Source organism: Sphaerodactylus townsendi, linkage group LG04 (genome assembly GCF_021028975.2).
Source record: "Sphaerodactylus townsendi isolate TG3544 linkage group LG04, MPM_Stown_v2.3, whole genome shotgun sequence".
NCBI lineage: Eukaryota > Metazoa > Chordata > Lepidosauria > Squamata > Sphaerodactylidae > Sphaerodactylus > Sphaerodactylus townsendi.
This window is the reverse complement of record NC_059428.1, coordinates 110,853,759-110,871,277: the sequence shown is the minus strand read 5'-3', so window position 1 is coordinate 110,871,277 and position 17,519 is coordinate 110,853,759. Positions and strand designations below refer to the sequence as shown.

At 42.3% G+C, this 17,519-nt stretch overlaps 1 protein-coding gene across 1 annotated transcript in view; it reads right to left on the bottom strand.

Moving 5' to 3' along the window:
• Nucleotides 1-878: 878 nt before the first annotated feature.
• Nucleotides 879-17,519, bottom strand: part of UGGT2 (UDP-glucose glycoprotein glucosyltransferase 2) — a 97,470-nt gene continuing 80,829 nt past the window's right edge. The window contains exons 30-39 of the mRNA XM_048494461.1: nt 15,278-15,362; nt 15,067-15,143; nt 14,106-14,204; nt 13,739-13,823; nt 12,075-12,257; nt 10,767-10,927; nt 10,350-10,464; nt 9,303-9,419; nt 4,706-4,850; nt 879-1,588 (exon numbers count right to left, since the gene is read on the bottom strand). Coding sequence (XP_048350418.1) covers nt 1,566-1,588; nt 4,706-4,850; nt 9,303-9,419; nt 10,350-10,464; nt 10,767-10,927; nt 12,075-12,257; nt 13,739-13,823; nt 14,106-14,204; nt 15,067-15,143; nt 15,278-15,362 — 1,090 coding nt within the window. The 3' untranslated portion in view covers nt 879-1,565. The remainder of the gene's footprint in view (nt 1,589-4,705; nt 4,851-9,302; nt 9,420-10,349; nt 10,465-10,766; nt 10,928-12,074; nt 12,258-13,738; nt 13,824-14,105; nt 14,205-15,066; nt 15,144-15,277; nt 15,363-17,519) is intronic.

The following is a 17,519-nucleotide window of genomic DNA, read 5'->3' as shown; positions in this document are numbered from 1 at the left end:
ACTGCAGCATTGTTTTTTTCCACCCTGCAGTGATAGGACATGGACTTCAAGGGAGGAACCCACATAACTCTTTCGCCCAACAAAATAGAGCCAGTTCTCGAGGCCTAGCATGCTTTGTCTTCCAAGTACTAGCTGTCACGGGTAAGGCCAGGTGAAGGAAACATACACTAGGATGATATTAAGACATAAAAAACTTTACAGCAAGCTAATCAAAACTCCTATTGATTGTGACATCTGCTTTTCAGATATCCTTACAGATAAACAGTCTGACAAGGAATGTTTTTTAATTCAGTATAAGTTTCCATTCTTAAAATAAAACTTAACATTTTGAAAAATGGTCTGGAGCATCCAACTATCCACGGAGCTGTTTACCCATCACATTAACTTCTTCCTTAGCTAAACTGTTTCAGAGCAGTGAGTTTGAGACTATTAACGGGAGGAGTACAGTGAAAAGAGAAGTTCTTCAAAGACAGAAACATTACTGACCTATTAGTATTTTTATACAGGCCAATCCTATGCTTGCTTACTTACAAGTAAGTTTACTGGATCCACTAGTTCAGAAAAACATGCATAGGACTTCACCCTTAGCTACTCATTTTTTTAAAACTTGCCCTTTCCCCAATTAGATTAGGGTGGTATATATAATTCTGTCCTCACAACAACACTGTAAGGTAGGCTAGGTTAAGAGTGTGTGTGAGAGAGGGTGTGTGTGCGTGTCTGTCTGGCCTAAGGACATCAGTGAGCTTAATATCATAGTAGGGATTTGAACCCACATGTTCCAGACCCAGTAAACCACACTACGAAGAACAAAAGTGTATTTTCAAAAAACACTGACAACATGTCGGTTTTGTGCACTTGGAACAAATTAAAACCATAGCTAACAACTGACAGTTTTAATAAAGGAATGACACCATGACAGTCCCTCATCACTGCTTTTAAATATATTTTATAAATGAAACTGAGAAGTGAACAATGAACTTATGAGGCACTTCTAATCCATCACTTAATCCACTGAGAAATTGTTTTTCAATTGATTCTTAAATCAATAGAGTACAGTACGTTTGTCTGAGAAAGCTACAGGATAGATGACAGAAAACAAGCAATTCAGACTTCAAATTCTGTTGTCTCAAGTTATCGGAGGATGTGCAGTGTTTGCTACTGTCAGTCAGTTTGACCTGACCACGTACAAAGACACACACTGTGAATTGCAAGAAGCCGTCTAGCAGAACTACTAGTGGAAATCAAGCACTTTATGCTTGGAAAAATAGCACCAGAATTTGCATTGCCCTTGGAAACAAAAGAAAGGGGAAAGCTCAAAACCAGAATCATAGAAGCGTTGTTTTTGTTGTTGGATTTCCTTATTGTTTTTGCTCAACTTCCTTTCCATTCGGTTCTTCACTTTGTCTTTAATATCACACAAATCTTTTTTAAAAATAGAGCATCTCTGAAGTGTTTACATCCATGGCTGACAACGGTCTGACCGGCTTCATTCCTTCTTCCTGCTCCCCATGAGTCCTCGGAGGAGGCAGGGCAGTTGTGCCAGCACAACCCATTCCAAACAACACTTAAAGTTCATCATGTTTGGAATCTGCAATAGGAAAAAAAAGTTAACGGAGGATAACCATGCATTTGTTCTGTGTGCTCAAAAACACATTAATTGCAAAACCAAACAGAAGTGTTAATTAGCACAGATGAGACTGTTTGAATATTTTCTTAATGTCATTTTCTCATTACTGCTAGAATCATTATTTTAATTGATGCCTTAATCCTCTGTCCAAGCTGGTGGCAATATTACAAAGTGGTGCATTAAGAAAAAGGGCAGCCAGGAACCCCACATCAGCTCAATAATTCCCAAAGTTATGCTGAGGGGGATGGTGGGAATTTGGGGATAAAATCTAAAGAGACTTAAATGGCTTGGAAATAAACCTCAGGTTACCCCCTACCATCTGCCTGACTAGCAAAGAACTTATCCCAAATGTGTGTGACGCAGCTTACTTGTAGACACAGACTTTCTTATCTCTCCAGGCTTAGAAATCGGCCTCTGGCCACATGGGGAATAAACATTTCTCTTTCAGAAATAGAAAGCAAACCATGTTTCTCTCACAAATCAAAGCGTTGATGCCAGCTTTCTTCTGCCTCCTCCATGGAAGGCTTAGTTCAGAAGAGTCCAAGAGAGGCCACCTTTTCTTTCTGCAGGAAGTACCTGCCCCTGTTTGCAACCATCCACTCTTTTGTGAATGGCCCCACTCTATGGAGGTCATTTTGTGGTGGTACCCACTGCCTTTTCCTTAAATTCCAAAAGTGCTCACAGGCTCAAAACAAGGTCAAAGGCTCATTTAAAAGCCACCTATATAGCTATAACTATGTGGAGAGGCAGTCATGCAATAGCACCCATTTTTAAAATGCCTGTTCCTTCCAGGGTTGCCAACCACCACATAGGGCCAGGACGTCTCTCAAAATTACAACTAATTTCCAGACAAGGATTAGCTCCCATGGAGAAAACAGCTATTTTTAAGTGTGAACTCTATGGCATCAGGTTCCTGCTCAGCTCGTGCTCCTGTCTAAACTCTCCCCCCCCCCCCCCCAGGAATTTTCCAACCTGGAGTTGGTAACCCTATTTAGACATCTAGCTGGCTGTATGGCATAATGATACCAAGCAACCAGCGTCCTGGTTGTGTTTCCTGTACATGTCCTTCTGAGGGCTGGTTTCCATATTCTCGTATCTCATCATAAAGTAACTATGTTTACAGAATTCCATGTGGATTACCCCAGAAGTCCTTTTAAATAATTCTGTAAAGTACCCCATATTATGCAAACAGGAGGTGGTCAGACGCATAGCTTAAGGCCACCTAAATGTGTTCTTGATCAAATTCATTTGAACTAGAGACTTCCAGGAGCCCAGCTGAAGTCTCCAAGTGACTTTATCACACTAGCTCTCAATACTTAATCTGTCAGAGTTGACTGAATGGATTCTGTTGAAAAGTACTATGCATGCAATGAGGCAGGCCTCAATAGACACTTCCTGCCCCCTAGCATATTGGCTGAACTGTAGCATGCCAATCCATTTTGTGACACACAGGACACACCTGCCTGATCAAATGAGGTAAGCTGGAAGGGCTGGTGGTGTGGGAGAAGGTGATGGGCATAGGTTATCCCAGTTCAGATAGGTCTGAGGTAAACCTCTGAGCTGTTGAAACTTGGCTTGATCCCCACTGCATCTAGCCAAATAAAACCCTCATCTCCCACACTGTATCTTGACATACCAACATCTTCAGAGGTAGATGCTGCATGTTTTTTCCTGGCACTTAGGCCAAAAAGGTTGTCTCTATCTGATGTGGGTGCTGTGTCTGTGTTAACTTTGTTTAACTTTGGATGGTTCATTCACACATGCAAATCATCTCAAAGCTGATCTCATCAAGTGATAAATTGAAACAGAAGAAATATACTTTAACTGTACTAGATTATATCAGCAAGACACCAGATACCCACATAATTAGATTCTGAATTCTGGAATCTAACTGGGAACATAGGTCTATACTGGACATTAAAGGAAAATAGAAGTGTTACAGAAATAATCAGAAAGCAAAGAGGGTGCCGGGTATAACGAAAGCAAGTATATAAGAAGATCATGCCATTTTAAATGCAACTAAATAAAATGCAAGAATTTCCAACTCTTGTAACAAACAAATTGTATAGTACCAGCCTCGTTCAGAGAAATCCAATCCAGACAGCAAAACTGCACATAAATCTGACTGAAATCAGTGGGACAAGTTAGTAGAATCTAATTTTGGCCGCATTCAGTTATGAGACTTCAAGCAGGACTAACATTCTCTGGGTTGTAGCCAGTACTGTCAAATGCCAGAATATTTCAGGTATAGGCAACAAAGGGGATGGAGATTTTCCAAATGATAGTAAATTTAATTTTAGCCCTGACTTGGATGGCACAGGCTAGCCCAGTCTCATCAGATTTTGGAAGCTAAGCATAGTTGGCCCAGGTTAGTATTTTGATGGGAGACCACCAAGGAACTCCAGGGTCACAACACAGATGGAAGCAATGCCAAACTACCTCTGAATGCCTTGAAAACCCCACAGAACTGCCATCACTCAGCTGGGCTTGAAAGCAAAAAAAGAAAAGAAAAAAAATTTAAGCAAAAAAACCCTCCCTGTAAAATATTGTTATATTTTACAGGGTGGGTATCAAGGATGCCTGAAGATTTATTAAGTTACACCCCACCTTTTTCTTGAATAGGTCCCAAAATGGCTTACTCCATTCTCCATTTTACTAAGGGTACAACATTACACATACTTTCTTGGAACGAAAACACACTAAACTCAGTGGGATTTCCTTTCAAGTAAACATGTTTATGATTGAGTGGTAGATTTTATGGAACAAGCAAAGACAAAAACACAAAGCTGAATATTAAGAGTAATACATGAGTGATGGCCTGAAGTTACTGGCAGAACCAGATTCAATGGAAACATTTGCCATGGTTCCAAAACCAGGGAAGGGCAAGGGTCCAATCCACCAACAGTGCCTCTGCTCCCATTTTGCAGAGTGTCCAAGAAGTTGCATACCCAATCTCTTCTAGGTAAAGACAGTCCTTACAGTGACTTGCCATAGGGCTTCCCACATCCTGGAACAACTCAAAACCTTTCATTTGAAAGCTCCCCCATATCTCATCTCCACAAGTTTTCAGTGCCTCACCTTTTTGAGAGGGCCGGGTCATCTTTTTCTTTTCTTTTCTGTTTCGACTGATTAGCTGTTGTATTTCAGAGTCATACTCAGCCCATTCAGGAACTATCCTGACAGCAGCTTCTAGTTTGGGTTCTTTAGTTTTTGGATTGTTACACTAAAGTTGTTCATTTAAAGAAAAAAAGTGTAAGCAAGAACATTTATTTATTTATTTATAATCAATTTTATATACCGCCCCTCCCCCGAAGGGCTCTGGGCGGTGAACAACATAATCATAACAATAATAGCATTAAAATCCCAGTTAAAATAGCGAATTAAATAAAATTACAATTACAGCGGCATCCGACAAAATTTCATAAAACGTAATACACCCACCCTGGAAACAGACCCAAAAAGCTGAGGGCCCCCATAAAAATTAAGGGCCCAGAGCGTAAAAAGGAGGGGAGGAGGGGGGGGAGGGCGCACTTCAGCAGTCGGCCCCTCCAAACGCCCGGTGGAACAATTCGGTCTTACAGGCCCTGCGGAACTCTCCAAGATCCCGCAGGGCCCAGATAGCTGGTGGTAAAGTGTTCCACCAGGCAGGGGCCAGGGCTGTAAAAGCCCTGGCCCAAGTAGAGGCCAACCGCATCATCGAGGGGCTGGGGACAACCAGCAAGTTGGCCTCTGCCGAACGCAGAGGCCGCAGAGGGACATATGGGGTAAGACGGTCCCGAAGGTACGAAGGTCCCAGACCGCGTAAGGCCTTAAAGGTGAGTACCCACACCTTATGAATGATTCGGAACTCAACCGGAAGCCAATGCAAGCGACGCAACACAGGTTGAATGTGTTCTCTAAAGGCACCACCTGTGAGCACACGTGCCGCTGCATGTTGTACCAGTTTCAACTTCCGGATCAGACGTAAGGGAAGGCCCGCGTAGAACGAGTTACAATAGTCTAGCCTAGAGGTGACCGTTGCATGGATCACAGTGGCGAGGTCTGCCTCGGAGAGGAAGGGGGCCAACCGCCGGGCCTGTCGAAGATGGAAAAACGCAACCCGGGTTATATGGGCCACCTGGGTCTCCATTGAAAGAGACGAATCCAGGTGGACCCCCAGGCTGCAGACGGAGGAGGCTGGTGCCAATGAAGCCCCGTCCCACTCCGGCGGCTGAAAATCCCCCACCTCCCCCTGGCGGCCCAGCCAAAGGATCTCCGTCTTCGATGGATTCAGTTTTAACCTGCTCTGTTGCAACCATCCAGCAACTGCCTCCAAACAATGCTGTAGAGCTGCAGGGGCAGCAACTGTCCCCCCCCTCCATCAACAGAATGAGCTGAGTGTCATCAGCATACTGGCGACAGATCAGCCCAAAGCTCCGCACCAACTGAGCAAGTGGTCGCATATAGATGTTAAACAATAGCGGGGAGAGCAATGCCCCCTGAGGCACACCGCAATGAAGCGGGCACCTCTGGGAGGCTTGGTCCCCACACCACACTTGCTGACTCCGGTCCCGGAGGAACGAGACAATCCACTGAAGGATAGTGCCCCGCACCCCGGAAGCGGCCAGGCAGTGGGCCAAAAGGTCGTGGTCGACCATAGCGTTTGATATGGTCCAATAATACCAGCAGCGCCGATCCGCCTTGGTCAAGTTGTATGCGGAGCATGTCCGTGATGGCGACGGACACGCTCCGCATCAGACAAACCAACAGTAATCAGGCTTCTCAATCAAGTACAGAAATCTTCGAGTATAGCTTTTAAACACCGATTAAGGAGTATGATACCTAAGTTCAATTAAAAACTGGGAGATTGACTTGCTAAGAATTAAACTATATATTCAGAAACAGCTTTTGACAAAGACTTCATGTGATAAAGCCAAGGGATTGCCAACCTCCAGGTGAGCCCTGAAAACCTCCCACTATTTCAATTGATTTTCAGATGACAAAGATCATGGAGAAAATAGCTGCTTGGAAAAAATGGCTGCTTTGGAGAGTGGACTCTATGGCATTGTACCTGCTGAGGTCACTTCCTCCTCAGGCTCTACCCTCCAAATCTCCACCTATTTTGCCACCCAGAGCTGGCAACCCTACCAAGGAGCCTTCCTCCAACTCAACGTGTTCAAAATTAGCTAGATGAAAATACAATGTTTTGCTGAGCACAGTGGTAGGATACAAGTGGACAAATGTAAAAGCTTGCTGACTCGTCCCCAAGGTGATTTTATTTATTAGATTTGTATACCACTCCTCCCTATACAGGCTCGGGGTGGTTCCCAACGTTTCCAATACAAATTTATGTTTAACTTTTAACTTTAAAATTTTAAATTTAAAACTTCAAAAGTTCCAGTTTGGGCTGTTCAAATCACAATAATTAAAACCTCATAGATAAAACCTTTCTGCAGATGGTCCTAAATTATTAAGATCCCACCAAGGGAAAAACTACCTGAAAAAAGTGAGAAAGAGGAGAGGGCTAAAAAGAGAAAAGGAAGAAGAAAGGCAAGGGAGAGAGAATGGGAGAAGGAAAAGGACAGAAAAGAAAGGGGAGGCCTTCATGGAAACACCACAGCTGCCTCAACTGTATGTTGGAACTGCTCTGTCTTGCAGGCCCTGCAAAACTGTACTATGTCCTGTAGGGCCTGGGTCTCATTAGACAGTGTTCCACCAGGTTGGAGGTAGGGCAGAGAAGGCCCTGACTCAGGTTGAGGCTAGCCAGACCTCCAGCAGCTTTCCACACACTGACTGCAGGAACCTTCGGGGGACATATCCAGGAGAGATGGTTTCACAAACACACTGGTCTCAGACCATTTATTATGTTAAACCTGATTTGGTAGTCCACCTGGAGCCAATGTAGCTGGTGGAGCACTGTTTTAATATGCTCTCGTCATGAGGACCCTGTAAGGACTCTTGCTGCTATATTCTGGACCAACTGGAGTTTCTGGAGCAGCCCTGGGCAGCCCTGCTTAGAGTGAATTGTAGAAGTCTAACCTAGAGGTTACTGTTGCATGGATCACTGGGCTAGAACTGTTTGGACCAGTTGTTGCACAAGGCAAAGTTGAAAAATGCCTCGAGTTGCAGGCCTCGAGTTCACTGACAGCAAGGCATCAAGGTGCCACATGTAGTTGAACGCCATCAATAGCCATCAACCGGCACTCCCCGCTATGTCCCCTTGACCGTCTTATGACCTCTGCCTTCGTTGGATTTAACTTCAGTCAGCTCTCTTTCATCCATTCCACCACCCCTCCCAAACAAATGGCCAAAACATTAGGGATGGTATCTAAATGACCATCTAACAGCAGATCCAACTAAGTGTTACCAGCATATTGATGACATCCACCAAACCCTGCAAGAAGGTGCATGGAGATGTTAAAAAGTATCGGTGAGAGAATGACCCCTTGCGGGACTCTGCACACCAATGGACGGTGGACAAATGAGCACAGCCATTGTAAGGCTGTCCCGCATACTCCAATGTTGGTGAGGTGGTTGGTCAGAATATTATAATTGACCAAGTCAACTCTCTAGGTGTCTCCAGAGGTCACCTGTGAAGGTGGTCAGAGCTATCTCCACCCCATGGCCAGTGCAGAAACCAGACTGGGAAAGATCCAGGGCCGATGTTTCATCCAGAAAGACCTGGACCTTATTATTCAGTGAGTTCAAAGGTTAGGAACAGAACAACCCCTGTAAGTCCAGAGTTATACCTCATTTTGGTTCCACAACAAAATTCAAAATCATAACTGCTGACACAGTAAACTACTATGCAAATGATTCTGGCAAAAATCCACTTATTAATATTTTAGAGAACAGCATGCTATGCTTTTCAATCACTGCTCTATTAGGTAGCTTCAACATCTGGAAAACATTCTTTTTATAAACAGGACCATCTGTCACCAGCCCCCAGGAGTCTTCGATCCCACCATTCATCTTTTTTCAACTGGCACATCCCCAACTAGTTCTTCTGTCTCTGCGACAGCTAACAAAGAAGGGCAAGAATATGAAATTGGGCAGGAGTCTTCAGCAACACAAGCTAGCCCATTAAAGCAAAGATGTAGTAAACAATGACAGCACTGTTTTGCCCTGCCTTAAAAAGGAACCTACAGTTGTAGTCACTCATGAGTGACTGGGAACAGAACTTGGAGTTTTGGGTTCTACCACACTCCCCCTTCTGGAGAAATGATCTCCCCCCCCCCCCCTCTCTCTCTCTCACACACACACTCTTCATGATTTGAAATTGCCTTGGAGAGGTTCCCCAGGGCTTGTCTCAGATCAGGAAAATGGGGGAAGTGGGCTTAAATCTGCCGTTTTCCTCATGCTGTAATTCTGGCCCTTTTCAATTTATTTTTTAAAAGATAAAAATAAACCCTTGACAGCTGCATTGACAGAATGTCCAGCGTCTTGAGTTACCCCAAGATATATACTCCTGATCTTAGCACAGGTTAAATCCTAGGGGCCAAGGATGAGGCACACAAGAGCGCACAACAGAACTGCCTTCACAACACTCTACTGCCTTGAGAATTTCATTCAGAGTATGGTATTTAGAAATATCAAATAATTAAACACCATCAATCCGGTATAAAGCTCTAAGCCTGAAAAACATACTTAGAATGAGCACTTGAAGTGGAGTGTGCGTTGTAATAAAGCAACTTACCAGATCAATTGTTTTAGCTTTACGCTTGGATTCATCATCACACCAAGTTTCACACCACAGCCACTCCTGAGGGAGAGACTTAATGGCCACTTGATGGATCATGTTATTGGGAAGATCCTGAAAAAAATTGTAATGATAACACAAAATTAATAAAGGAATTCTCCTTGCTGAAAGTGGTGATGGATATTGAAGCAAGACTAGACCATGTCAAATTCCTCCTTCCCGTAACTGTGCTTCAGTACGCATAAGGAAGGAAGGCTCTTTCCAAGGGCAGGGAAAAAAGGGGTACAGGTGAGCTATAAGAACAGGACCAACACTCCCCCATGATTTGCATTCCCTTGGAGTATCTCCATCTTGCCATCCTGTTTAAAAGCCACTAAGGCCGATTTCACACAGCAAATGTATAATAGGTTGCGGTCCTGATAAAAGAAACAATTTTCCTGTTTTTCCATTCACGTGTGTCCCGTGCAAGCAGCGACTGGAGCCCTCAGAAATAATCTAGGTTGCTGTCACATCTTCACATGGAGATGCTTCTCTTTTCTAAAAAATTTCTGACAAAGCATGTGCAGCTACACAGGCATGCAGAGACAAACCCACATGCCGATCATCCCACGATATGACCAGCTGCACCTGCGTAGCTACGCAGATGCAACCTGCAATTTTTTTTTAAAGGAAGAGAGTCCCTTCTGGAACAGATGGCCAGGCAATGGCAGGCAGCTTCTCTCTCACTGTAGGGGGCGCAGTGGAAGGGAGGCAAACAAAGCACCTCCTGCCTGGGAGCAGCTCCAACCTGGGATTTTTCAAAAGAATCACTAGTTAAGCAATTTTCAAAAAACCTGGGTTGGGAGAAATAAAACGGGGCAGACTCATTTTGGAGGAGGGACTTGTGCCAATTTCCCCACCCCCACCAAATGGGTTTTTAAGTGTCCCACACCAGTGTTTGTTGGCCCATGTGGAGTGGGCCTAAGAGACACTAAGGCATTTAGATTTTCAACATCCCACCACTGTATATAAATGTGTGTCATTTTAAAATGTGTTGCCCCACACCTGATCCAGGTTGGACAGACTGTTTGGATCTTGACTGAGTGCTTGGTATTGACCCCGGAGTCGGTCTCCTGCAGCAATCTTTCGGAACCTTTTCAGATCCACAACATATAGAGCACTACCGAAAAAAGCAGGGTGGGGAGGTGGGGTTGGGGAGAGAATTTAGGAGCAACATATTTAGACACATTTAAGAAAACAGCAAATATAAGACCCAAATTGCACTCCCGTAATCGTTAGATAAAGTATGCATGGTGAGCTAACAAAACAGCCACGGAGGTTCTAAAGTGTTATCTTCATGCCCTTCAGAATTTCCCCTTTAATTAGTTTCTCAGCAAAGAACACTGGCAGGAAAAAAGCACGGTAATAAAACTTCTGTACACTAGACAAAAAGGAAGAGATTACTCAGCTTAGTTCTCCTACCTGATGTGGTATTTTCTTCTTCCAAGATGTGAAGCCCAATAGCCTGACTTCCAAAAACGATAGCCATCCATTTCTTTGCGACTGTCACAGAATGGAGTATAACCATAAGGTGCACCTTTCAGGTTCATATCTCTGAGTTCTTTCAAGTCACTTCTGACAATCTAGAAATTAGCAGGGGAAAAAACAGGAATGTTGAGAGAGAGAGAGAGAGAGAGAGAGAGAGAGAGAGAGAGAGAGAGAGAGAGAGAGAGAGAGAGAGATATTCTAAAAGGTATTTCAGCTGAAAGAGAAAGAAGAGATTTCATGTAACTGATCTGTGTTGTCTGGCATATATTCCAAATGAAATCCTTAAAATCCCAGCAGGTCCTCTATGTATTGGGATATGTACAAATATGGCACATTTGGATTTCTGTTTGCACTTAGAAAACAAAATCAACTCTTTTTTCCCTACAAACATTATTAACAACATTTGTTGATTATCCACAAGATTAATATTTGATTACTTTTAAAAAGTTGATAAATTGATTAGTAAGGGTTTGAATGCCATTCTTTATTGGGTGCACAAACTTGACAGGGGCCAGAAGATGATTTTTTCCAGCAAAAACGAATAACTAGGCTCATCCTTAAGAAGACCGCAGATAAGATGGACCACACTGGGCACTCAGTCCTGTATCTTGGATGGTTCTTCCATATGCATTCTTCATATATAGTAGGATTCCAACCCTTTCATGGTTCTTAGTTCGACACTTAGAAGCACTGTGTGTGCTCATTTGTATACCTAAATATCAGAAGAGGTTGGTTTTCTGCTGATGAGACCCCAAGGATTATGCTCAGTTAAATGGCATGGAAGTCACCAGATGAGGATCCCTTTCAAAAATTTAAGAAGCTATGGGATACTCACTAGGTTCTTTACACCCATCACCCAACAGAACAAGGGCTGAGGCTCAGTTATGGAGTGTGCAAGTCACTCAGTTGAGAACTGGGTTTGGAACGTCAGCAACAAGCCACTTGGCTTCTTGCCAGTTTCTCCAACCCAACACTTCTATACAAAGGTTGTCCCACAAAGCCCTCCATTTACATAATTAGTCCATCAGTGAGAACATTAAACCAGACACTTCCCCCACATCAAGCCCGACATGTTAAGAGAATGTTATTTTAATGGGTGGATTCAAAATGGGCCCCACTTACAGACTGAAACAATCCAGTCCAGGGAGAGATTAACTTTTGATTCTACTAAACTGGTCATGAGACAGACACGCAGCCATGTGAGGAAAAACACAATCCAAACCAAATAACTTGACTTTTTACCTGATCAGCATCAACAAATATTATTTTGTCAACAGCCAATGGGAAAAGAACATCCAGGAAGAGAATCTTGTAACCCCAAATGATCCTTTGCTTTTCTGTCTGCTGATGAAGCCAATGGGGCCATTTGTACTGTACAAGCTCATACTGAAATCCATATTCTTTTGCCATGTAAGGGATAACCTCCTACCAAATGACAGGAAAGAAAGTTATGTGTGCACAAATTATTAGTCCAGATCACATGAGAAATATCACTGATCATTTGCTAAATACAGGTTCTCTGGTTGATGCTGAAATCAGGGTTGGTCTACATTTGAGGATAAAACATGTAAGTCTCTCTAGTGCCCTTTGTTGCAGAGATACATTGGGGGAGGCATCTCTTTGCAAAAGAAAAGAAAAAAACACCTGCCTACTTTTTAAAATGACTGATCACATGGACAAATGAACTATGGACTATGACTGATCACATGGACAAAAGAATTGCTATTCCTATTCTTCATAAGAATAATATCATGTTGATTTAACCAAGTGCATTATCTAACATTTTTCATGGTGTTCTTTGGACATCATATTGGTTATTAATATTCCTTGACATACTCCAAGCAGAACTGAGAAAAATGTGTGGAGTCTATTTGGAAACTGACTTCAGTTCTTTAGAACCACAGAGCGTACCTTCTAATGCAAAATATAGTTTTCTAAGGAAGTCCAATATACCCTTTGCTGCCATGATAGTGGTATCTATTTTTCTAAAGTGTTTAACAATTTCGTTGGGTATTAGAATACCAGCCAAGAACCATTATTGGTTTATTTTTTGAGAACATATTCGAGCTCTGCGGCATTTCGTAAACAGGTCTTCGTTTAATTATTCCTTATGAGGCTACCAATGGCCAAATCACTTAAGAAATTTCTTACTTAGTATGAAACCATGGTTCCTTTTCTGCACAGTACCCACGGTTACATCGGTTTTCTCAAAACCTGAATGCCTGAGAGAAGGCATTTTCTGGATAACTGACTACACGTGTTTTCTATATTTCTTCTGGCAGACTTTGCGATTAAGCACACCTCCAAATAATTGGGATTCCAACTCCAGGTCTGCAACTCAAGAGAAGAATTCATCTTGAAGATGAAAAGCAGCTGTCCCAAAATTTGGTGATGTGAACAAATTCAGCTGAATGGCAAAATTGCTGGGGGCGGGGGGCGGGTGGGCAGGGGGGCTGTGGTTCCCTAGCTCCCTTCCTGTTTCTTAAGCATAATTAAGAATATTTCCCAGATTTAACTGCTTGTTTTCTCCTCATCCCAACTCTATGGTTCAGAATCTAATGATGCACAGTCTTGAGTAATTGCATTGCTGAACTTTAAAGTTATAGAATCTGTTGGAAAATAGAGCTAACAAAAACCTCCTGTTACCTTAGAAGAAGCCTAACAAGCTTCTAATGAGATGTCCTGAGAGTGCTGCAGAGAAAATGGCTATGGATATCTTTGTAAAAATATATAGATACAGATGACACTTAATTATGAACAAAGCAATGAGGTTACCTTATGTAACACTTAATTCACAGTATCAGAAGCGAAAAAAGAACTGGCATTAACACCTGTCAGCCAAAAGGCCAAGCACTGCTACTTATTAAAAAGTCTCACCGAAGATTCTGAGAGAGAATTTTGCTTACTTTAAATGTTGGTGACAGATAGTTTTTCAGAAACCAAAATTTAACTGGTGTCTTGGTGTGACGCAGAACTGAAAGCATCATAATTCTGTGGGGGGGAAGTGTAACTGATGAGAACATTAGCATATACACAACGTAATAGCATCACAAAAATGCTACAAGGTAACTTTATATTTCAGAGCTTCACTATCATGGATTAAAAAATCCAGTAATAAACTGTCTAACAAGCATACCTCTTACACATGTAGTTCAAGAAAACTGGGCCCCAGCATTCATAAGCCCCAAGTTAAACTCAGTTCCCCTCTACCAAGATTATAATATAGAGAAGCAACAAATGATATCCTAAAATACAACAGAAGTTTTCAGCTACCTTAAAAAGCGTTCATATAAATGGCCAGAAGCAACAGAAAAAATGTTTAAAATATCATTTTCTCTCTCTTTTTCTTCCAGTTGAGCTTGTCCTGTAGAACTTTAAAGAGATGGTTATTCAGTTTTCATTCATGGGTTAAGAATGTCACATACATTAAATAATGCAGTCTAATATGCTTATTTCATCAAAATATGAAGATTTTTTCTTTTAGAAATTCAAATTTTATAAAAATCAGGCTGGATCTTATGGCTTGGATCCAACGATATGAAAGCAGACACATAGCTGGATGAAACACAATTCCACAAGATCTCATGGAACACCTAGCATTCTATGTCCAGAAATTGGTTGCACAAGATCTCATGCCAGCGGAAACGCAAGAACGGATATAGCACATTTGATTTAACACAGGTGACTCCAATAGTCTTTTCTTCCATTCCTGCTTGCACAAGAGCTCTAATATAAGTGGAAATTCTGTGCTGGATCTATCCACATATATGCATTTCACTAATGGTGTCTCTTTCTTCTGGCACAAGAATTCCCCTGAGGCAAAGAGCTCTTCCACCTGGCAGGTGACGGGCTCCTTCCACCAGAAGGAAGTGCCAGTGGAATGGATTCATAGCATCCGAATAATTTCATTCAGAAAAAGAGAATACTGACTGGACAAAAAAATCTAACCTCACATGATATTTAACTTCCCCTGCAACATAGAGAAAATGGCATTACAAACGTGTTTCCCTGATCTTGCCGTATCATATATAAGCGTTGCCAAATGTTTAGGTGCATGCTCATATTGGTTTGGATCCATCATAACATTTCCACAGATGCAGGACTTCTGTCCTCTGAGTGTGATTCTTCCACCCCCTTTTCCCGCAGCAACCCCAACCTTTTTTAACTCTTCTTCTATATAAGCGAATGAAGATCAATGGACAATCAGAGGCCCAAGAGAAGGAAGCCTGTTTACCTTGCAAAGGGATCGTTCTCTTCTGTCACTTCATTGCTCAAGAGATCTTCATTAATTTCATCCTCTTTTTTCTGTACCTGTCCATTAAAGTTAAGGAGCGTGGTCAAGCATAGCTAAGGCACTAGGCAAGTATCATTACACACCATGCTCAGCTTTTGCTTCACTGAAAACCCCCCTAATAATCCCTGTAAGGATTTATTAGAATACATACTTGGACTTTTATGATTTTGCTTCTGAAACTGTTTAATACCACAATAACCTCTCCTGGAGTCTCAGAAGATTCAGCCCCTTCGTGCCTAGATGGGGAGAGCAGGGGGTGGGGGTGGGGAGAAAGTTACATGATGCCAGCCAAAAGTAGTACCCTGCAATGTAAATACAATACATAAAATTAGAACAGTTTGCTCAGATGAGAGCGGAAACTTCCCATTCGCAGAATGTATTGTATGAATTTACTAATTTAAGAGGGTTTGTTATATTTATGTGCTTCAACAGAGGCTGCTAGCAGGAGAATATATTTAGGGGAATTTTTTTTAAAGGGTGTATCAATTTAGCAAGCAAATTAGTTCAACAGAGCGTAAGCAATATGTTCCCTAATATACACGACGGCTGAATTCCAGAGCTGAAGCTTTTGTGCAGAAAATCGCCCGCCGTAACGCTGCACACGGGAGATATCACTAGTTACGAGCCACAGGCTCAGCTTCTCAAAGCTAATTCAGGATGCAAAAATATGCAGTTGAACCTCCGTTTAAAGAATAATTCCAATCATGCTGAACAGCAACAAGTGACTGTTCAGAAATCTGTTGCCAGGCCCACTGGCCAAGCCCTTCAAGCTCTGTTGCTAATGCTGATATCGCTCACAAGTATCTGTAAAAGCGAAATATGGGATTATGGCATTTAAGAAAAAAGTAGTTGGCGATTTCGGCCACTGAGCAGCCTTTGGGCATCCATAGAAAAGAGGAGAAGGGCCAACTAGCAATCTTTTGCAAATATCTGTGCCTTTCTCAGGAAGCCTGAAATCAGGAAAGGGGCACAAAATATTACTAACAGATGGTCCTTGAAAAGAGATGCCAAGATCAGAATTAGTGGCTTGGTGCACCATCCAGGCATGTGTTACAATAAAAGCAATCCCCCCTGCTGTAGTTATTCATTAATTACTTCATCCAACACAGTTCTGTTTTAGATTGAATTTCTTTCAACTGCTCCTCTCTAAATAGGCTGCTCATGGGTCAGTTCACATATTCACCTAGTTGAGTACTTGCACACTATGAACAGCAGGTATGTGTCATCCCCCCCCCCCTCCATTGGACAGAAAGGAAGTGTTGCATGTAGACTTGATTTGTGTGATCTTTCCCCCTTGAATATTAATTTTGTCTCCCTAGTGATAATTGTGAAAGGGAAGGTGGAATGCTATCGCCCAGTAATGGCAAATCTATGACACACGATGTCAAAAGTGATATGCCACAGCATTTTGGGTGACACTCCACCCTTCACGAACTCCTGAAAACAACAATCCTCCCTGTTTCAGTTTGAGTCATTTTTGTAATTATTTGATGTTCCTTTATATAATACATAGCTCCACATATGATTGGATTGTATTTTTAAAAAATAAATGAATATGTAAAGAATGGTTTCTCCTTTGTTTGAGTGGGGATGACACACCAGCAGAGTCAAGTTAGGCATTTTCCAAATTTTTGACATGCCAAGTGCAAAAGGTTCGCCATCACTGGTATAGCTTAATTTCATCAGCTCTCAGAAGCTAAGAAGGGTCACTTCTTGGATGGGGACCACCAAGGAAGGCTCTGCAGAGGAAGGTAATGGCAAATTACCTCTGCTTCTCACTTGCCTTGAAACACCCTTGCTGTGGTAAATCAGTTGCAACTCGAAGGCACACACACACATATTGATAATCACATCCTGACCTGCATAGATTAGGCAAGCCCAATTTTGTCAGATCTTGGAAGCTAAACTGGACCAGCATTGGTAAGTATTTGGATAGGAGACCACCAAGGAAGACTGGAGTTGCTATGCAGAGGCAGGCAATGGCAAACCACCTCTGAATATCTCTTGCCTTGAAAATCCTGAGGGGTCTCCATAAGCTGGCGGTGACTTGATAGCATTTTTTAATAGCAGGGCAACACTAGAAACCTAGATAAATGATATTTAGTTTGGTGTGATGTTAATCCCCCACAGAGAAAGAATGCTAGATAAAACCAGCAGATAAAAGCCAAAACACAATCTTTAAAAAAAGAAGAAGAAAATGACCACGGCCTTGCTTCATAGTCAACAACCACATTAACCACAATAACCAAACTACAGGCTAACTGGAAAAAAGGCCTGTGCTCATGACAGGACTAGCACTTAGAAGGTTCGAATCCCTGTTCTGACATGGAAGCTTGCTGGGGGACCTTAGGTCAGTCACACGCTCTCAACAAAATCTACCTCATAGGGTTGTT